Source organism: Chiloscyllium plagiosum, unplaced genomic scaffold, assembly GCF_037043375.1.
Source record: "Chiloscyllium plagiosum isolate Xiang-an unplaced genomic scaffold, Cpla_swu_hap1 HiC_scaffold_12, whole genome shotgun sequence".
Lineage (NCBI taxonomy): Eukaryota > Metazoa > Chordata > Chondrichthyes > Orectolobiformes > Hemiscylliidae > Chiloscyllium > Chiloscyllium plagiosum.
Window position 1 is genome coordinate 38,802,124 of NW_028270150.1, and position 23,134 is coordinate 38,825,257.

Below are 23,134 nucleotides of genomic sequence, written 5' to 3' on the forward strand. Positions count from 1 at the left end.
TGGAAAAGGTTATAACAGATAGGATTTATAATCATCTCGATAGGAATAAGTTGATTAGGGATAGTCAACATGGTTTTTTGAAGGATAGGTTGTGCCTCACAAATCTTATTGAGTTCTTTCAGAAAGTGACCAAACAGGTGAATGAGGGTAAAGCCATTGATATGGTGTATATGGATTTCAGTAAAGTGTTTGATAAGGTTCCCCATGGTGGCTACTGCACAAAATATGATTTGAGGTCAATGTGGCAGTTTGCATCAGAAATTGGCTAGCTGAAAGAAGACAGAGAGTGGTGGTTGATAGGAAATATTAATCCTGGAGTTCAGTTACTAGTGATGTACCAAAAGGACCTGTCTTAGGTCCACTGTTGTTTGTCACTTTTATGAATGACTTGGATGAGGGCGTAGAAAGATGAGTTAGTAAATTTGCGGATGACACTAAGGTTGTGCAGTTGTGGATAGTGCAAAAGGATGTAATAGTTCACAGAGGGACATAGATTAGCTGCAGAGCTGAGCTGAGATGTGGCAAATGGAGTTTGATGCAGAAAAGTGTGAGGTGATTCACTTTCAAAGGAGTAACAAGAATGCAGAGTACTGGGTGAGTATGATTCTTGGTAGTGTAGATGAGCAGAGAGATCTTGGTGTCCATGTTTATAGATCCCTCAAAGTTTCCATCCAGGTTGATAGGGCTGTTAAGAAGGCATACGGTGTGTTAGTTTTTATTAGTAGAGGAATTGAATCATGTTGCAGCTGTACAAAACTATGGAGCGGCTGCATTTGGAGTATTGTGTGCAGTTCTGGTCACTGCATTATAGGAAGGATGTGGAAGCTTTGGAAAGGGTTCAGAGGAGATTTACTAGGGCATTGCCTGGTATGGAGGGAAGGTCTTATGAGGAAAGTTTGTGGGACTTGAGGCTGTTTTCATGAGATGAAGGTTGAAAGGTGGCTTAATTTAGACATACGAGATAATCAGAGGGTTAGATTGGGTTGAGAGTGAGAGCCTTTTTCCTCAGTTGGTGATGGCTAGCATGAGAGGGCATTGCTTCAAGTTGAGGGGTGATAGATATAGGAAGATGTCAGAAGTAGTTTCTTTACTCAGAGAGTAGTAGGGGCATGGAACACACTGCCTGAAACAGTTGTGGACTCACCAATTTTATGGGCATTTAAATGGTCATTGGATAGGCATATGGACGAGAATGGGATAGTATACGTTAAATGGACCAGATTGGTTCCACCGGGTGGCGCAACATCAAGGGCTGAAGAGCCTGTACTGCACTGTAATCTTCAATGCTCTATATGCTCTATCCCTAATACTTCCTTTGAACTTCTTGGTGCTAAAGGTCAAGGTTACGGAAGATGATATTCAAGTAATTTTGTTAGGTTGCTGCAGTTCATCCCATATATGAACACAGTGGCTACCATGGTGTGTCAGAGACAGAGGAGGGAATCATTAGGGTGGTGATGGGATGCCAATCAAACAAGCTGCTTTGTCTTTGATTGTTTAAAATGTTTTCAGTTATTGTTGGATCCACACTCATTCATGGAAGTGGAGCATATTCCACCTCATTCCAGACATGTGTGGAATTTGCACATTCTGCCCGTGTTTGCGTGGGTTTCCTCCGGGTGCTCTGTTTCTTCCCACAGTCAAAGATGTACAAGTCAGATGAATTGGCCATACTAAATTGCTAAGTCAGGGGTAAATGCAGATTGCCCACACAGGGGTCAACATTGAGAATTGTGGAAGACGCAGTTCCAATGATATCGGACTGCATCAGATTTGCATATCAAAGAGTAGAGCTATGAGGTCAGTATGTTCCTGTAAACAATCAGGCCAGTAGCTGGCAGTGAAATGTGGTAAAATAAAGAGTCCAACAGATTTAAAGCCTGTCCTTAATGTATATTTTTGAGTTCAAAATAGAACTTTACAATTGAACGAGTGCAGTTTGGTCAAATGTCCCTGAGGCAAATTGAATAATTTCTTCCTGAGCTTTAACAGCTAGCAAGTTGCTGTGGATATAAAGCAATAAAAGAGAGAATTTGTGTTGCAGACGTTTCATCCCTTGTCTAGGTGACATCCTCAGTGCTTGGGAGCCTCCTGTGAAGCGCTTCTGTGATCTTTCCTCCGACATTTGTAGTGGTTTGAATCTGCCGCTTCAGGTTGTCAGTTCCAGCTGTCCACTGCAGTGGCCGGTATATTGGGTCCAGGTCGATGTGCTTATTGATTGAATCTGTGGATGAGTGCCATGCCACTAGGAATTCCCTGGCTATTCTCTGTTTGGCTTGTCCTATAATAGTAGTGCTATCCCAGTCGAATTCATGTTGCTTGTCACCTGCATGTGTGACTACTAAGGATAGCTGGTCGTGTCGTTTCGTGGCTAGTTGGTGTTCATGGATGAGGATTGTTAGCTGTCTTCCTGTTTGTCCTATGTAATGTTTTGTGCAGTCCTTGACCTACTGGACTGGAGCTGTGCCTCACAACACACTTCACATTCAACAACCAAATATATGAACAAATCAACGGCACACCCATCGGCTCACCCATCTCTGGACTCATAGCAGAAGCGGTAATGCAAAGGTTAGAACAAACAGTCTTACTGCAAATTCAACCCAAACTCTGGGTCAGATATGTGGATGACACCTTTGTAATCATTAAAAAACACAGAAATAGAGAACACACACCGGATCATCAACTCCACACTCACAGGAATCCGATTCACTAGAGAGGAAGAAAAGGACAACCAACTCCCATTCCTAGACGTGATGGTACAGAGAACACCGAACGGAGAATTCACCACTAAGGTATACAGAAAAGCCACTCACACAGACCAAGTCCTGAACTACGAAAGCAACCACCCGAACACACACAAAAGAAGTTGCATCAAGACACTATTCAAAAGGGCCACAACACACTGCAGTACACTAGAACTGCAAAAAGAGGAAGAAGAACACCTATACAATGTATTCGTCAAAAACGGATACCCCCGCAATTTCATCAACAGATGTCTAAGGGAAAGAAAACGGAATGAGGACATGCCACAACCCAAAGGACTAGCCACGTTACCATATATCAAGAACATTTCCAAACTGACAGCCAGACTACTGCGACCACTAGGACTCATAACAGCACACAAACCAACAGCCACTCTCAGACAACAACTCACCAGAATGAAGGACCCGATACCCAGCATGAGCAAAACCAATGTAGTGTACAAAATCCCATGCAAGGACTGCACAAAACACTACATAGGACAAACAGGAAGACAGTTAACGATCCGCATCCATGAACACCAACTAGCCACGAAACGACACGACCAGCTATCCTTAGTAGCCACACACGCAGATGACAAGCAACATGAATTCGACTGGGACAGCACTACCATTATAGGACAAGCCAAACAGAGAACAGCCAGGGAATTCCTAGAGGCATGGCACTCATCCACAGATTCAATCAATAAGCACATCGACCTTGACCCAATATACCGGCCACTGCAGCGGACAGCTGGAACTGACAACCTGAAGCGGCAGATTCAAACCACTACAAATGCCAGAGGAAAGATAACAGAAGCGCTTCACAGGAGGCTCCCAAGCACTGAGGATGTCACCTAGACAGGGGTCGAAACGTCTGCAACACAAATTCCCAGCTCGGCGAACAGAACCACATCAACGAGCACCCAAGCTACAAATCTTCTCACAAACTTTGAATGAAAGAGAGATTCTGAGCCATCAAACTGGAAGTAAAAGGCTTCAAGATCAAGTTTAAATGAGACATCAGTGCAGCAGTTTGCTGTTTAACCAAATGGTTGTCATGGTGAACCTTCCCTTGAAGGTGCCTGGCTGCATGGATATTCTGCACAAGGTGATCCAAGTTGGCACACTGATCATTAAAATCATTGCCATGTAGTAGCCACAGAGACCAGTACAGCTGGCAAGAAAATGAAAGGGAGGGCTGGTCATAGCTGAAACCAGTGAAGGTCGATTTCGTGAGCATCAAACTAAAAGGTCTGCATACAGAGATCTTCAGATGCAAGGACCAGTTTACTCTCACACTTAGATTCCTGAAGAAGGGCTTATGCCCGAAACGTTGATTCTCCTGTTCCCTGGATGCTGCCTGACCTGCTGCGCTTTTCCAGCAACACATTTTCTGCTCTGATCTCCAGCATATGCAGACCTCACTTACTCTCACACTTAGCCAAATGAACAGCTGGGATAAGACTGCTTGCCAGACAACTGGAATAGCAGAATGCTGAAGATGAAGAAGACCTCCCCACTGGGACAAGACTAGGGCAATGTTCATTTAAATTGGACGTTTTGAAGGATTCTGATGACATCAAGGAACTAGTTACACAAGGGAAATTGCTGATCATTAAGTATGTAGTGATTGTGACAATGTCAGTCAGGTTGACCTCAGCATATGAGTTTCCTGACTGGGGCTGTTAATCTGGTCCAATCAGGGAGTCCTGGCTGACAGATATAAACAGCAGTGTCTGGCCCCAAGGTCCCGTACTTCCCGTGGGAGCCTGTGCCCCACAACCTGAGCCGCCTCTGGAGTTTTAATTTTGTTTCATTTAGGGATGTGAAAAGGAGGGCCCTGTATAGACTGCTGCTGCACACCGTCCACCTCTTCTCCCTCATCCACCGTCCGGACACGCCTTGGCGTGCCCATTTGCCACCGGGCGGTGGGGATCCCCAGTGGAGGGCTCTCTACGTGGGAGTCCTCCCCCTTTCTCTCGGGGATCTGGGGTGGAGGGTGTTGCACGCAGCAGTCCCCTGCAACCGCAGGTTGCGGTGGTTCACGGACTCCCAGCCCAACTGCTTGTTCTGTGGCGCTGTGGAGTCCGTGGACCACGTGTATATTGGGTATGGGCGTTTGCATTCCCTTTTTGATTTTCTTAAAAACCTTCTCCTCTGTTTTTGGCTGCACTTCAGTCCCACGCTCCTGATCTTTTGGCACCCGGTACGGAGGAGGGAGGGCAGGTCTGAAGACCTCCTCGTGGGTCTGCTCCTGGGCCTGGCCAAACGGGCCATTAACAGGTCCAGGCAGCGGGCCGTGGAGGGGGTCGTTAGGGCCGACTGCCTGCCCCTCTTCCGCGGTTACGTTAGAGCCCGGGTGTCCTTGGAGAAGGAGCACGCGGTGTCGACCAACACCCTGGAGTTGTTCAGGGAGAGGTGGGTGCCGCAGGGAGTGGAGTGCATCATTTCTCCCTCCAATTCTATTTTGATTTAGTCCCTACCCTCCCCTTCACTGTTTTGATCACACAGCACTGCCCTTTGATGTGAAGGGCAGTGTTTGTCACTGGCCACCCGGGTGTTTTCCTATCTTCCCGGTGGTGGAATTTGAATAAAGATTCGTGCACTTTGTGTCTTTCACTGTGTCTCACACCTGCACACACACACCATGGGTGCTGGGGAAAAAATAAGCACTACCGCACTTAGGTGGCAGTGTGGGGGTTAATATATAAAAAAAAGCAAAAAAAAAACAAGAAATTCACACACACCATGGGTGCGGGGGAAAAAAAATAATAAGCACTACCGCACTTAGGTGGTAGTGTGGGGAAAAAAAAGAAAAAAAAAAACAAGGAGATTAAAAATAAGCACTACCACACTTAGGTTATAGTGTGGGGGTTAAAGGGAAAAAGGAAAAAAAAAATTAAAAAAAAACAATAAACAGGGGGTCTAAAAAAAATAAAAAAATAAATAAACAGCAGTGTAGGGTCCGGGTGTCCTTGGAGAAGGAGCACGCGGTGTCTACCAACACCCTGGAGTTGTTCAGGGAGAGGTGGGCGCCACAGGGAGTGGAGTGCATCATTTCCCCCTCCAATTCTATTTTGATTTAGTCCCTACCCTCCCCTTCACTGTTTTGATCACACAGCACTGCCCTTTGATGTGAAGCAGTGCTTGTCACTGACCACCCGAGTGTTTTCCTATCTTCCTGGTGGTGGAATTTGAATAAAGATTCGTAACTTTGTGTCTCTCACTGTGTCTCACACCTGCACACACACACACCATGGGTGCTGGGGAAAAAAAATAATAAGCAAAAAAAAGGATAAATAAAAAATTAACAGGGAATAAAGGCAGTGCTTGTCACTGGCCAGTTGGGTGTTTTCCTATCTTCCTGGTGGTGGAAAGTGAATAAAGATTCGTGCACTTTGTGTCTTAAAAAAAAGAAAATAAAAAGAAAATAAAAACAGGAGTAGCACTCCCCTTTGATGTGAAGGGCAGTGTTTGTCACTGGCCACCCGGGTGTTTTCCTATCTTCCTGGTGGTGGAAAGTGAATAAAGATTCGTGCACTTTGTGTCTTAAAAAAAAGAAAAAAAAAAGAAAAGAAAAACAGGAGTAGCACTCCCCTTTGATGTGAAGGGCAGTGTTTGTCACTGGCCACCCGGGTGTTTTCCTATCTTCCTGGTAAAAAAAAATAAAAGAAGAGAAAAAGAAAAAAAATAAATAAACAGCAGTGTAGGGTCCGGTTGTCCTTGGAGAAGGAGCACGCGGTGTCTACCAACACCCTGGAGTTGTTCAGGGAGAGGTGGGCGCCGCAGGGAGTGGAGTGCATTATTTCCCCCTCCAACTCTATTTTGATTTAGTTCCTAACCTCCCCTTCACTGTTTTGATCATACAGCACTGCCCTTTGATGTGAAGCAGTGCTTGTCTCTGGCCACTTGGGTGTTTTCCTATCTTCCTGGTGGTGGAAATTGAATAAAGATTCGTGCACCTTGCGTCTCTCACTGTGTCTCACACCTACACACACACACCATGGGTGCTGGGGAAAAATAAGCACTACCGCCGTGGGGGTTAATATAAAAACAAAAGAAAAAAAGAAAAAAAAAGAAAAAAGATAAACAGCAGTGTCAGAGGTTCTGTTCACTCTGACAGCTGGCTCTCAGGAAGGCAGACCAGTGTCAAGGACACTGCACATGTACCAGCCTCTGTGGAGTTATTCCATTGGAAATGAGAAATAAAAATGATGCGTTTGAAGAAATGTGATTGCAACAGTCGTCTTGAGTTGAGGTAAGCATTTCTGGCATCACACCATTATTTTGGGAAGCTTGACTTGTTCATTGAGCCCCGTATGTGGAAAGAATGCAATATTTCTTCCAGGCAAATGTCATTGGGCCAAATGGAAAGCAATGACTAATTCTCTAGTCAGCTTGTGGACCTGTAGTTTTATCAGTTATTGGGAGCATGGCATTTCCTGTGGCACCAGATACTAAACTCTTTCAAGAGTTGATGGATTTAGTTAATAAACATTACAAGTCCAAGTCTCCTCTGATTCTGAGATGCTATTGGTTTAATTTGGCAGTTTGAGAACCTGGGGAATTTGTGTCAGGATTTTTGATGAGGTTAAGACAACTGGCAGAGACATGCGACTTTGGTTTAACCCTTAATGAGCTGCTGAGAGATCATTTGGTATGTGGGATTAATGATTTACCATGCAAAAATTCATACTAGCTGAAGCGCAATTGGACTTTAAACAGGCATTACAGCTGGCTTTGCCATTTGATAGTGCAGCAAGTGGAATATGTGACTTACAAGATAAGCTGATGGAAGTGGACACCCTCACCAGGCTGACTGAGCTTGGAGGACACCACTTGACAGAAGGCAATTGCATAGTTTCACTCAGAACATATCCCCTGAATACAGGGACGCTAGGTCAGACCACAACAAAACCCCAAAACAAAGCTAAACTGTAGACATTTTTTTTAGAATCTGGACAGGCAACCTTTATTATAGTTGCAGTTGTATGTGGACACGAGACTGCAAAAGGGTCCCACTAAGCCTTAAGTGCATAAGAGAACTCATGGGCTAGTGTCCAGGAGAGTGCGCACCCTAGAAAGCCCACCTACACCTGACTTAGAGCAGTTAAATTGCTTAGCAACATCCCAATCAGAACCAATCAAAATAAATGTCTGGTGAAATAGTCACATGGTTCTAAAGTAAGTTGATAGTAGCAAAGCTGTTTCAGTGATTGCAGAATCATTCTTTAACAGAATTTGCTCTGGACTCCGACCTTTCAGTTTGCGTAAGACCTCAGCTAGAATGAGAACTTAGAATGACAAATATTTAAAAATTTAGGATATAACTTTGTTTGCGTGTTTTGAGAAGATTTGTAGCTCAGGTTGAGGTTCTGGATGTAAGTTTGCTCGCTGAGCTGGAAGATTCACTGTCAGACATTTCATCATCATGAGCCTCCAGTGAAGCGCTGGTGTTAGTGACTTATTTTCTACTTATGTGTTTAGGTTTCCAAGGATTAGTGATGTCATTTCCCATGATGATGCAATTTCCTGTTCCTTTCCTCAAAGGGTTGTAAATGGGGTCCAAATCAATGTGTTTGTTGATAGAGTTCCAGTAGGAATGCCATGTTTCTAGGAATTCTCAAGCATATCTCTGTTTGGCTTGCCCTCGGCTCGATGTGTTGTCCCACTTGAAGTGGTGTCCTTCCTCATCTGTATGTAAGGATATTAGTGATAGTGGGTCATGTCTTTCTGCAGCAAGTTGATGTTCATGTATTCTGGTGGTTAGTTTTCAACCTGTTGGTCCAATGTAGTGTTTGTTACAGTTCTTGTGATCTAGTTTGAAAATGTCATTAGTTTTGCTTGTTGTCTGTACAAGATCTTTCAAGTTCATTAGTGTGTTTTAGTGTGTTGGTGGGTTTGTGGGCTACCATGATGCCAAGAGATCTGAGTGGTCTGGCAGTCATTTCCAAGATGTATTTGATGTAGGGGAGAGTGGCTAGGGTTTCTGGACGCATTTTGTCTGCTTGTTTGGGCTTGTTGCTGACAAACTGGTAGACTGTGTTCATTGGGTACCCATTCTTTTTGAATATGCTGTATACGTGATTTTCCACTGCTCTTTGTAGATCTTTTGTGCTGCAGTGTATGGTGGCTCATTGAAATAATGTTCTAACGCATCTTCGTTTGTGAGTGTTGGGATGATTGCTTTTGTGGTTCAGAATTAGATTCACATGTGTTGATGTAGTTGCTGGTTTCAAGTTCCCCAGTGGCTGTTCACTCTAGTCTGAGCTTCACCGGATGCTCGCTGATTATGTGACCTAGTATAGTGATGAAACATCTCAAAATGAACCTTTCAGCTCAGCGAGCAAACCTATATCCAATTCCTCAACATGAGCTACAAACCTTCTCAAAACTCATTAACAACTACGGACGCAATACACTAAAACTGGCCCGAAAATGGGAAACCAACCAATGGGAAACTTTACTAAGCCAAGATTCACCTCGATTGATTAGAAATTGGCAACCTGAGGGGATCTAAGATGGCGACAATCTGAAAAGATGGCACTGCAGAGTTTTGTATCGTAGCAGGAGCAGGATGGTCCAGAAAGATCATGGAGTCCCAAGAAACATCTAAAAATTAACTTACCTGTATTTTCAGCCACCCTGAGATGTCGAGAAAGGGAGGAAGAGTAGCCGAGGCTGGGTCTGCAGCTCATCCTGCAGCAGCCTCAGAGTTGATTACTCTCCAGGCCCTGGTGAACCAGCTCTCGAAATCTCGTGAGATGCTGGGGAAGCAAATTGAAGAGAAGCTGGCTCCAATCTCTCTCATGCTGCAGAAGCATGAGCAACAGCTGGGAGACCTGGAAAAGACGACGGATGAGGTGGGGCACAGGGTCACAGTGGTGGAAGCTGATGCCAGTTCATTCAAGGAAGAGATCCAAGCCCTGGAGATGCAGATCCATAATTTGCATGTCCAAGTGGATGATCTTGAAAACAGGGGCAGGAGAAAAACCATTCAGATCATCGCTCTACCTGAAGGTAAGGAAGGTGAGCGGCCTGTGGAATTTGTCGAGGATTGGCTGCCGACATTCCTTGACTTGGAGGCTGGCATGAGAGGATTGAAGATAGAGAGGGCTCACCGGGTCGCAGCACGGAGATTGGTTCTGGGTCAGCGTCCTCATCCTCTCCTGGTGCAGTTCTATTGTTACCAGGATAAGGAGGGAGTCATGGAGACTTCCAGAGTCCAGGTAAAGGATCCAGAGGCCCTAATTTATGAGGGCTCTGAGATCATGTTTTTTTCAGGATTTCTCAGCAGCGGTGATCCAGAAATGAAAATCTTACAACGGTGCAAAGAGAAGACTGAGGGAGCTTGGGATTCAGTACTCCCTGAGATATCCGGCAGTACTTTGGATCAGCTTAGTTGGATCCATACATCTCTTTGACACATTGAAGAAGGCAAGAGACTTTGTGGACAAACTAACCTAATTTGAACAATTGTTGTATGTATAAATAGTGTTGTTTGGGTATGTGTTTATCATTCTGTGAAAGAAACGGAGGAAGTCCGGTTGGAGCTTTATTTTTCTTTTATTTCCTCCATTGATAATAATTTGGTTTAAACTATGTCTGGTGGTGATTAAGATGTACATTTTCAATTTCTAAGTTAGGATATGCCAAAGGATGAGTGGGGTATTTATTTTCCCCTTTTTATTTTATAAGAGAATTTTTTTTATTCCTATCGATATTCTATGGGGTGTTTATTCTTTTCAGCTTGTGTTTGTGGTGTGGCTCTAGCTGGGAGAAGTGAAGGTGGTTGGGATGGTTAGATGCCTATTTATGGGCAGTTTGGGATGAGTAGTTGCCCCTCCGGGCAGGGAGTGAGTTCCCCTACTCAGTGCTGTTGGCGCTTTATACGTTGGTTTGTTTTCTGGTTTTCGTCATTTTTTAAATTTTTAATAACTTTGTAGGTTTGTTAAATGTAGTGGTTTTAGTTAATGAAGTTTTTATATTTGGTGGATCATGTGACACTAAGGCTCAGCAGTTTGTGGTTCAGGTTCCTCCTCTCTGGAATTTAAATGTAATTGCAGAAGTTTATGGCTAATGATTTGATTAAGGGAAGTCACTCACCAATTAAGAGGAAGGACGTACTCTTGAGTCATAGAAAGGAGAAAGTGGATATTGCTTTGTTACAGGAGACACATTTGGATGATAAGGAGCATCTGAAATTACAGCAGAATGGCTTTGACCGAGTTTGTTTTTCATCATTTAATACCAGAAGTAGGGGAGTGGCTATACTGGCTAGGAAAGATCTCCCATTTAAATTGTTGAAATGTGTTAAAGACACATACGGGAGGTTTGTAATTCTTAAAGCCTTTATAAATGGGGAAGAATATGATGTTTTAAATGTTTATTGTCCCCCAGCTCATCCCCTTAAATTTTTGGTAGACGCTTTTTCGAAATTGATAAGTCTCGAGTCCTGGCACATCATTATAGGGGGAGATTTTAACTGCCTTATGGATCCCACAGTAGACAGGTTGCCCAAAGGTCCCTCGACACTCTCTGTACAAACTAAATAGTTTGTGGGCCTGTGTGGGGAGTTAGGGTCGGTGGACATCTGGAGGTGTCTCCACCCTACAGGTAGGAATTTTACATTTTTCTCCAATCCACACAGATGTCACATGAGGATTGATTTTTTTTCTGACCCCTGTGGTAACCCTGGATCTGGTGGCATCTTGTACCATTGGTTATATTACCATCTCTGATCATGCTCCAGTGTACCTGTTGGTTAAGATTAAGGATGTTACAGTGGGTTCGAGGTACTGGCGAATGGATCCCTTTATCCCCAAAGATAATAAGTTTGTGGAGTATTTCTCTAGGGAACTTTGGCCTTCCTGGACATCAACATAGGCTCGGTTGATAGGCATCTGTTCTCTGGGAAACTCCAAAGCCGATGCTAGGGGGTTATTTATTTCATATTCCAACAGTAGGAAGCGGCAGAAGGGTGAGCAGCAACGTCTCCTTGAAGCACGGGTGAAGGCAGCTGAGAAGGCTTATTTTGACAGACCCTCGGTCAAACTACAGAGGATTATGGCACTGCGGACTGCACTAAATTCCATGCTCATGCAGATGGCAAAGAAGGAGCTGACTTTTGCAAAGCAAAGGTTATACAAGCATGGTGACAAGTCAGACAAATACATTGCATAACGTGCCAGAAGGAGGAGTGCCCCACAAACCATTACGGCAATTAAGGAGGGGTCTGGGAACCTAACATGTGTTTCTAAAAAATTAATTTGGCATTCCAGAGATTTTACTCTAAGTTATACCAATCTGAGGATTGTGAAGAGGGGCAGACCAAAATGGAATCCTTTTTTAAAGATCTGAAGCTCCCGGGTGTGACTCTCGAACAAGAGACCTTTCTCAATGCCCTGTTATCAGAGCAAGAAGTGCAGGAAGCTGTGAGGCAGCTTCAGAGTGGAAAGGCGCCTGGTCTGGACGGACTTCCCCGTGAATTCTATAAGGAATTTATAAGTATACTGTCAGGCCGATGCTGAATATGTTTAACGATTCATACAGTTATGATTGTCTCCCACCATCTCTGAGAGGGGACAATATTTCACTTATCCTTAAAAAATGGAAGGACCTGGAAGACTGTGCCTCATACAGGCCCATCTTGCTCTTAAATGTGGACCTTAAAGTCCTCTCTAAGGCTCTTGCGTTAAGGCTGGAGACTGTGTTACCTTCTATTATTAAAGAGGATCAGACGGGTTTTATAAAGGGTCACAGATCCTCCAATAATGCTAGGAGGCTGCTTAACGTAATTCAAGCATGCCAACACCAGTCAATACAGGGACTGATGATTTCTTTAGATGCAGGGAAGGCATTTGACTGAGTTGGGTGGCTGTAACTTTTCTATGCTCTAGACCGGTTTGGTCTGCGTGAAGTTTTCATAAGATGGGTAAAGGTTCTCTACAGTGTCCCACTCGCAGCGGTCATTACCAACAGGGTATGATCAAGCAATTTTAATATTTTTAGGGGCAGCCGGCAGGGCTGTCCCCTTTCACCATTAATTTTTACGTTGGTGATTGAACCGTTGGCAGAGGCCATTCGTGGGGATCTCAATATATCAGCTCCAGACGTGGGATCAAAATTATACAAGATTTCGTTGTATGCAGACGATGTCCTAATTTTTTTGTCAAATCCAGCAGTCTCAGTGCCTTGCCTGATACAATGCATTTACACGTTTGGCGCTTTTTCAGGGTATAAGATTAATTTTGCTAAATCAGAGCCTATGCCTATGGGTGGTCTTATGAAGGAGCTAGCTCTTGAGGGTGAATATAAATTCCCATTTAGGTGGTCATAGGGGGGTTCTGTGTATTTGGGCATATTCATTACTCCAGTTCTGGATTGGCTGTTTAAAGCCAATTTTACTCAATTATTTGGAAAAATTAAACAAGATCTTCAAAGATGGGAGGCACTTCCAGTCTCGTGGTTAGGTTGGATAGCGCTTATTAAGATGAATATTCTCCCCTGTTTGCTATACGGATGCTTGTCCTGATTTTCAATAAGCAAACACAGGAGACTGAACGGCTGGTTCAGCTCCTTTATTTGGCATCATAAGCGGTCCCTCATTAAATTAGCCAAACTGCAACTGCCTCACAGACTGGGGGGAGTGGATCTTCCGGACATTAAACATTACCAACTAAGCTCGCTTTTGTCCTATATCAGTGATTGAGTTTGTGGGGATTCTCTTTCAATATGGCTAGATATCAAAGCCTCCCAGGCAAGGTGCCCCTCACCAGTTTGATGTTTTTGGACAAGATGAGGACAGTTAGGGAATATTGCTATAACCCAATAGTCATCAATACTGTTAAAGCATGGAGGTCAATTCGGCAGAGGGAAGGCAATATTGGCAAAACATCTTTGTTTACACCCATAATAGGTATGCTGGGTTTTCAACCGGGATGGTAGATTCAGGATTTAAACGTTGGGCAGCTAGGGGTGTGTCTTTCATGAGCAATTTATTTGAGGGAGATGTAATGATGTCCTATGATCAGTTAGTACGGAAGTACGAGTTATCTAATGGAGACCTCTTTAGTTTTTTTCAAGTTAGGGATTTTATTCAAAAGAAGACCACACTTTTGACTGATCCCTGCAAATCAGACATAGATAGGGGGGCTGCTAAGGGCTAAGAGTACACTCTCTATCAGTACTTTATACCATCAATTGGGGGTGCCACCTCAGATGAGTCTAATCGACTTTGCAAGATGTGGGAAAGAGAACTGGGTGTTGAAGTTTCCTCAGAGACGGTGGGAGGATATTTGGGAAAATGCAAGGAAGATATCAATTTGCAATGGGACCCATGTTTTTCAGTTGAAGATTCTCCACAGGGTCCACTTGGCTCCAAACCGTTTTTCAAAATTTAAACCAGGGGTATCTTCAGCATGTCCCAAGTGCAAGGTCTGCATGGGCACTCTTACCCATTGTCTTTGGTCTTGCGATAGGCTTCAAGCCTTCAAACATATTGGAGTGCTGTGGCAGGTGCAATGGAGAGGATTTTGGGTGTAGGGGTGGAGAAAGACCCTGTCTCTCTCCTTTTGGGCCTGCCCTCTGTATTTTCTGCAAACGTGCATAAGAAAAATCTTTTCAATATTCTCACATTCTGTGCAAGGAAGAATATCTTGCTAGGTTGGATATCTGAAAACCCCCCAAGGCCTGTCGGGTTGGCGGAAGATTGTTATGGAGCATATTCCCCTGGATTTTCTCACAAACATGGTACACCACAAACTGAGAATTTTTACAAGACATGGCAGCCCTTTTTGGAATACCTGGACATAAGTTTATCTGCCACACTAACAAGGGCTTTTATCTAGCCGTAACGATTGTGTTTCACGAGTCCAATATCCAGGGAGCAGGAACTGTGAATGTATGAGCGCTTTGTTTGGCTGGGCAGAGCTATTACTATTTATTTGTTTGTTGTTGGGTATTTATTTATTTAGTTAAATAGCTAGTTTAGGGTTTTTTTTTTAATTATATTTTTCTATATATGTTTATACATTTGTACATGAGGGTGAGTTGTGAATTTATTTTATTATTTGGGGGTTTTTTGTATTGTTTTGAATTGCATTGTTTTGTACTTATTGTAATATTAAAAAATCTATCTTTTCTCAATAAAAATATATTATATATAAAAAAAGAAATTGGCCACCTGAGTGAAGCCCTAACTAAATACCTGGAAGTTTTTCAGGAATGTCTAGGAACTATCAAAGGAGCGAAAGCCACCTTGCATGTTGACCAGGAAGCAATTCCACAATTCTGCAAGGCCTGCCTCAAGCCATTTGCTTTATCAAAAGTAGAGGCAGAAATCACGAGGGTGGAAAGTGAAGGAATGGTTAGATTAGTTCACTTTGTAAAATGGGAAGTACCGGTTATACCAATTGTGAAGCCAGAATGGTCGGATTGCCTTTGTGGGCAATTCAAACAAATAATAAACAGCTGGATAAATACCCAATCCCTCATATAGAGGATTTATAAACAAAATTGGTGGGGTGCTGTCCTTGGCCCATGCTTACCTACAGTTGCAGTTAGATGAGGATTCCCAGAAGAATTCTACAATTAATACCCATGAGGGTTTGTATCAATGTGTATGAGACTGCCATCTGGATATCATCAGCAATTTTTCAGCAGACAATGGAGAACCCTGCACTCCTTCAACTCCGCACCCGGTTCTTGGGATCTGATTTCCCCTTCTCTCTTCACTGTGGACCCAAACTCTCTCGGTCTCTTCCAGAACCCTTTCCCTTTCAAGTCTCTGGGAAGTTCAGGAGGCAGCAGTGCAATTCACTCAGAGCAGGGGGCGGGGTCTGTCTGGATGGCTGGTTAAAATACAGTCGAACAAACCAGCTCTTACACCAATATCAAGAACAGAGGAAGCATTTGGTCATAGTAAATGGTCTTCTTATTTTCAATCACATGCAGGTAATACAAGAGCGCATGAGGGAGGGATTTCTTTGTACATTTCTCAAAGGGCACTTGGGAATATGGAAATGTCGGGCTTATGTACAACAGCCTGCAAGGTGTTCAGACCTTTTACAAAAATTTGAGAATTTTATATCATCCTACTATACATGTGTAATCAATAGTTAGGGATCAATGGAGGCCTATTATCTTTGAGTCTCCCGGGCAGGTTTTGGCAAAGATTGGGACTAGACATGCTTGACTCTCAAGAAATACATATTTGATCAGGTTAGTCTACTATGTTGTGGTTCTGTTCGTCGAGCTGGAAATTTTTGTTGCAAACGTTTCGTCCCCTATCTAGGTGACATCCTCAGTGCTTGGGAGCCTCCTGTGAAACACTTCTGTGGTGTTTCCTCCAGCATTTATAGTGGCCTGTCCCTGCCGCTTCCAGTTGTCAGTTTCAGCTGTCCGGTATATTGGGTCCAGGTCGATGTGTTTGTTGATGGAGTTTGTGAATGAGTGCCATGCTTCTAGGAATTCCCTGGCTGTTCTTTGTTTGGCTTCCCCTATAATGGTAGTGTTGTCCCAGTCGAATTCATGTTGCTTGTCGTCTGCGTGTGTGGCTACTAAGGATAGCTGGTCATGGCGTTTCGTGGCTAGTTGATGTTCATGGATGCATTACTGCTTCTGGACATTCAGAACAGACAACAGGACGTTGAACCCATCAACAAAGACGGCATACTTAAACTACTGGACTTGTGCCTCACAACACACTTCACATTCAAGCCAAACAAAGAACAGCCAGGGAATTCCTAGAAGCATGGCACTCACCCACAAACTCCATCAACAAACACATCGACCTGGACCCAATATACCGGCCACTACAGCGGACAGCTGAAACTGACAGCCGGAAGCGGCAGGGACAGGCCACTATAAATGCTGGAGAAAACACCACAGAAGCGCTTCACAGGAGGCTCCCAAGCACTGAGGATGTCACCTAGACAGGGGACGAAACGTTTGTAACAAAAATTTCCAGCTCGGCGAACAGAACCACAACAACGAGCACCCGAGCTACAAATCTTCACCCAAACTTAGTCTACTATTTCTTGGCCCAATGAAACCAGAGCTCCGGAAGGATGGTAATTGTTATGGGGAGCAAAAGTGATTGTCCCGAGCAAAGGTCACTGGCAGATACTGACAGAACATCAACAGGGTCATCCAAGAGGGTCCAAAATGAAGATGGTCGTAAGAAGTCATGGATACCAAGATAGCTGCATTGGTGAGGCCAATGTAGAATTAGAGAGAGCAGTGAATGTTGTTTCTGATCAAAGACAGTGATTAGAATTTAGTTTTATTGAAGCATGCGTCAACAGTTTGAACAAATGGATATTCATCAGCAGGGTTCCTTTATGAGCAGAAGGTTGAAAGCAGAAATCCCAATACTACAGCAAGACCTCAGACCAAACATCACAGCTCAAGACCATGAGACAAGTAGAATCAAAGGAGTTGATACAATTCCATGCGTAGAGCATAGAACTTATCAACTTTGGTTCCAAGTCTGAAGCTTGGATTAGAGATAGGAAATCAGAAGGTACAGTCCTCAGAAAATCAAAATCACATCATTCAGACTCCAGTGGACACATTCAAAAGGAACAGAAATGCATTAATTCTGCACAAAGCCTTGAGAATCAACTAGTCTGACAGCCAAACAATTGGGGTAATGAGAAGAGATAACATCAAATACCTCGCAAATGGTCACATGATTAGATTACATTCCCTACAGTGTGGAAACAGGCCCTTTGGCTCGACCAGTCCACACCAACCCTCTGAAGAGTAACCCACCCAGACCCATTTCCCTCTGAATGATGCACCGAACACTATGGGCAATTTAGCAAGCCAATTCACCTGACCTGAAAATCTTTGGACTGTTGGAGGAAACCAGAGCACGCAGAGGAAACCCACACAGACACGGGGAGAATGTGCAAACTCCACACAGACAGTCACCTGAGGCTGAAATTGAACCTGGGATTCTGGTGCTATGAGCCAGCAGTGCTAACCACTGAGCCACCATGACACACGGGTTATTAAACATGGCTGTCAACTCTGTGATTTAACTTTCTCCGGAAAAAGTGAAGAAAAAAGGAATAAAACATGATAGTAATAGCAGACTCCTAACTTCTAATTACTGGCCTGATTTTACTGATTACCTGATCAAAATCTGGGAGAATGTGAACAGCAGCACCGTTTCAATCCCAATAATGCTAGATTTTGGATACTATCTGTACACTGCAAACAGACAAGAGAGATGGCCTAACCTGGCACAAACTGAGTCAAATATTCAAACCACTGTCGCATGGTGGAATCTCCAAGCAGGTAGACAATTTTTCTACTGAGGCATTCTTTAATTTTTGCAGGAGTGTCAAAGCGGCGAATATTGCAGGTTGTTGACATCCACTTATCCTGATAGTAAAAGCCAGATGGTGACACCATCGGCTGTCCCCGGACACATTCTCGAAGTGCAGGAGCTGAAAGTAAAGAGAAAGGTGCAGAAATATTTCTCACTTGTTTTCAAGGCAGTGACAATCCCCCCAGGAACATTAGCTGTTGCCACAGATAGTAAACAAATCCAAAAAGGAAAAATATCTATATAATATTCTGAACAAGTCTGTGTCATAGGTAAATGCACCATTTGGGGTGTATCATTGGTCTATCATGATCAGGAGACCCCACTTTTAAAATTGAATCTGTAATCATTATAGTGGAAACCACTAAATGGGATATATTTAAAGAATATAACCATGTTCCATTAAATATTGCATCCGGCACACATGGCTGTCAACTGGATAATTTTAGTACCTCTGGAAAAGTTGACAGAAAGAACAAATTACATGTGAAACTGAGAACTCACTGCCATCACCTAATTATTGGCTCTTTTGAATTAGTTTCTGGATTAGTGGTGCTGGAAGAGCACAGCAATTCAGGCAGCATCCGAGGACAGGCAAAATCGACGTTTCGGGCAAAAGCCCTTCATCAGGAATAAAGGCAGAGAGCTTGAAGCTTGGAGAGATAAGCTAGAGGAGGGTGGGGGTGGCGAGAGAGTAGCATAGAGTACAATAGGTAGGTGGGGAAGGAGATGAAGGTGATAGGTCAGGGAAGAGAGGGTGGAGTGGATAGGTGGAAAAGGAGCTGGGCAGGTCGGACAAGTCCGGACAGGTCGAGTTACTGGAGGTTAGAAACTAGGATGAGGTGGGGGAAGGGGAAATGAGGAAACTGTTGAAATCCACATTGATGCCCTGGGGTTGAAGTGTTCCGAGGCGGAAGATGAGGCGTTCTTCCTCCAGGCGTCTGGTGGTGAGGGAGCGGCGGTGGAGGAGGCCCAGCACCTCCATATCCTCGGCAGAGTGGGAGGGGGAGTTGAAATGTTGAGCCACTGGGCGATTTGGTTGATTGATGCGGGTGTCTCTGAGATGTTCCCTAAAGCGCTCTGCTAGGAGGCGTCCAGTCTCCCCAATGTAGAGGAGACCGCATCGGGAGCAACGGATACAATAGATGATATTAGTGGATGTGCAGGTAAAACTTTGATGGATGTGGAAGGCTCCTTTAGGGCCTTGGATGGAGGTGAGGGAGGAGGTGTGGGCACAGGTTTTACAGTTCCTGCGGTGGCAGGGGAAAGTGCCAGGATGGGAGGGTGGGTCGTAGGGGGGCGTGGACCTGACCAGGTAGTCACGGAGGGAACGGTCTTTGCGGAAGGCGGAGAGGGGTGGGGAGGGAAATATATCCCTGGTGGTGGGGTCTGTTTGGAGGTGGCGGAAATGTCGGCGAATGATTTGGTTTATGCGAAGGTTGGTAGGGTGGAAGGTGAGCACCAGGGGCGTTCTGTCCTTGTTGCGGTTGGAGGGGTTGGGTCTGAGGGCGGAGGTGCGGGATGTGGATGAGATGCGTTGGAGGGCATCTTTAACCACGTGGGAAGGGAAATTGCGGTCTCTAAAGAAGGAGGCCATCTGGTGTGTTCTATGGTGGAACCGCTCCTCCTGGGAGCAGATACGGCGGAGGCGGAGGAATTGGGAATACGGGATGGCATTTTTGCAAGAGGTAGGGTGGGAAGAGGTGTAATCCAGGTAGCTGTGGGAATCGGTGGGTTTGTAGAAAATGTCAGTGTCAAGTCGGTCGTCACTGATGGAGATGGAGAGGTCCAGGAAGGGGAGGGAGGTGTCAGAGATGGTCCAGGTAAATTTAAGGTCAGGGTGGAATGTGTTGGTGAAGTTGATGAATTGCTCAACCTCCTCGCGGGAGCACGAGGTGGCGCCAATGCAGTCATCAATGTAGCGGAGGAAGAGGTGGGGAGTGGTGCCGGTGTAATTACGGAAGATCAACTGCTCTACGTAGCCGCAAAGACCGTTCCCTCCGTGACTACCTGGTCAGGTCCACGCCCCCCTACGACCCACCCTCCCATCCTGGCACTTTCCCCTGCCACCGCAGGAACTGTAAAACCTGTGCCCACACCTCCTCCCTCACCTCCATCCAAGGCCCTAAAGGAGCCTTCCACATCCATCAAAGTTTTACCTGCACATCCACTAATATCATCTATTGTATCCGTTGCTCCCGATGCGGTCTCCTCTACATTGGGGAGACTGGACGCCTCCTAGCAGAGCGCTTTAGGGAACATCTCAGAGACACCCGCATCAATCAACCAAATCGCCCAGTGGCTCAACATTTCAACTCCCCCTCCCACTCTGCCGAGGATATGGAGGTGCTGGGCCTCCTCCACCGCCGCTCCCTCACCACCAGACGCCTGGAGGAAGAACGCCTCATCTTCCGCCTCGGAACACTTCAACCCCAGGGCATCAATGTGGATTTCAACAGTTTTCTCATTTCCCCTTCCCCCACCTCATCCTAGTTTCTAACCTCCAGTAACTCGACCTGTCCGGACTTGTCCGACCTGCCCAGCTCCTTTTCCACCTATCCACTCCACCCTCTCTTCCCTGACCTATCACCTTCATCTCCTTCCCCACCTACCTATTGTACTCTATGCTACTCTCTCCCCACCCCCACCCTCCTCTAGCTTATCTCTCCATGCTTCAAGGTCTCTGCCTTTATTCCTGATGAAGGGCTTTTGCCCGAAACGTCGATTTTGCCTGTCCTCGGATGCTGCCTGAATTGCTGTGCTCTTCCAGCACCACTAATCCAGAATCTGGTTTCCAGCATCTGCAGTCATTGTTTTTACCTCTTTTGAATTAGTTCCCAGTTCAACCATCTTGGACTGCCCAAGCAATAAAGACTAAACAAAACACTACATATTCTCACAGACACTGTTGGTGAAACATACCATGTACATTTCAAGTCCAGTGAGTCTTCATCAGAACTGGTTCCAAGTTCTAATGAAGTGTCACCAGACACAAAATGTTAACTCTGCCTTCTTCTCACAGGGATTCCGATCTGAAATGTCTGCTCCTCTTCTCCTCCTTGACCTATGGTGCTTTTGCCTGCTTCACTTTTTATCCACTCTTTCTTCCCATAGATGCTACCAAACTTGCTGATTTTCATCAGCAGTTTCTGTTTTTGTTTCAGTTTAAAGCATCTGTAGTTCTTTGTTTCATTACACCACATTTTATATCTGTTATCCTTAATGAAAAAGGTAGGAACTATTTGTTGCATTTCTGAGTTGATTGTGTTTTTGAACCAAAGCTTCAGAATGGGCACTTTATAACCATTTTGAGTAGCCTCAGTGTCTTTGACAGCCAAAGCTGCATTCAGCATTTTGAACAAGCACAGAAACCGATTCCAAATGTTCAGTAAACACCCTGCCTGAAATTACAGTCTGCTTTGCAGTGTAGCCCCCTCCTTTCCATCAAGCACAGATTTCTTTTGAATATTTTCATTTACAGCAATAGCAGGAACAGATGCTACTGGATAACCTGTCCATTATAGACCTTTTGTTCATTCACTGGTTGTTTTACAGCAGGGGCATGACAGGATTACTGACCAAAGTTTAAGACATAGAATGGAAGTAAGGCCATTTAATCATGGCTGATGGGCATTTCAATTCCTCTTACCTGCACTCTCCCCGTAGCTCTTAATTCCTTGTGAGGTCAAGAATTTATCAATCTCTGCCTTGAAGACGTTTAACGTCCTGGATTCCACTGCGCTCTGTGGCAATGAATTCCACAGGCCCACCACTCTCTGGCTGAAGAAATGTCTCCACATTTCCGTTTTAAATTGACCCCCTCTAATTCTAAGGCTGTGACCATGGGTCCTAGTCTCCCCAACTAACGGAAACAACTTTCTAGCGTCCACCCTTTCTAAGCCATGCATTATCTTGTAAGTTTCTATTAGATCTCCCCTCAACCTTCAAAACCCTAATGAATACATCCCAGGATCCTCACCGTTCATCATATGTTAGGCCTATCATTCCAGGGATCATCTGTGTGAATCTCCATTGGACATGGTCCAGTGACAATATGTCCTTCCTGAGGTGTGGGGCCCAAAATTGGGCACAGTATTCCAAATAGAACCTAATTAGAGCTTTATAAAGTCTCAGAAGCACATAGCTGCTTTTATATTCCAACCCTCTTGAGATAAATGACAACATTACATCGCTTTCTTAATCACGATCTTAACCTGGAAGTCAACCTTTAGAGAATACTGGACTAGCACTCCCAGATCCCTTTGTACTTCAGCTTTCTGACTTTTCTCACTGTTTAGAAAATAGTCCATGCCTGTATTCTTTTTTCCAAAGTGCAAGACCTTGCACTTGCTCACGTTGAATTTCATCAGCCATTTCCTGGACCACTCTCCTAAACTGTCTAAATCTTACTGCAGCCTCCCCACCTCCTCAGTACTACCTGCCTGTCCACCTAACTTCGTATCATCGGCAAACTTCACCAGAATGCCCCCAATCCTTTCATCCAGATCGTTAATATATAAAGTGAACAGTTGTGGTCCCAACACTGAACCCTGTGGGACACCACTTGTCACCGTTCCGAAAAAGAACCTTTTATCCCAACTCTCTGCCTACTGTCAGAGAGCCAATCTTCAATCCATGCCAGTAGCTCACCTTGAACACCATGGGCCCTCACCTTACTCACCTCCCGTGAGGCACCTTATGAAAGGCCTTTTGGAAGTCTAGATAGATAGCATCCACTGGGTTTCCCTGGCCTAACCTACTTGTTACCTCTTCAAAGAATTCTAACAGGTTTGTCAGGCATGACCTTTCCTTACTCGATCCATGCTGACTTGTTCTAATCTGACCCTGCACTTCCAAGAATTTAGAAATCTCATCCCTAAGATGAGATGGATTCTAGAATTTTAACAACAACCGAGGTTAGGCTAATTGGCCTATAATTTTCCATCTTTTGCCTTGATCCTTTCTTGAACAAAGGGGTTACAACAGTGATTTTCCAATCATCTGGGACTTTCTCTGACTCCAGTGATTTTTGAAAGATCATAACCAAAGAATC

At 44.6% G+C, this 23,134-nt stretch overlaps 1 protein-coding gene across 7 annotated transcripts in view; it reads right to left on the reverse strand.

Annotated features, from left to right (window-relative positions):
• Positions 1-23,134, reverse strand: part of LOC122555270 (NXPE family member 3-like) — a 75,384-nt gene that overhangs the window by 12,017 nt on the left and 40,233 nt on the right. For all 7 annotated transcript variants that reach the window (XM_087992696.1, XM_087992692.1, XM_087992694.1 and 4 more), the window contains one exon: positions 17,993-18,202. In XM_087992696.1, the coding sequence (XP_087848822.1) occupies positions 17,993-18,202 (210 nt within the window). The remainder of the gene's footprint in view (positions 1-17,992; positions 18,203-23,134) is intronic.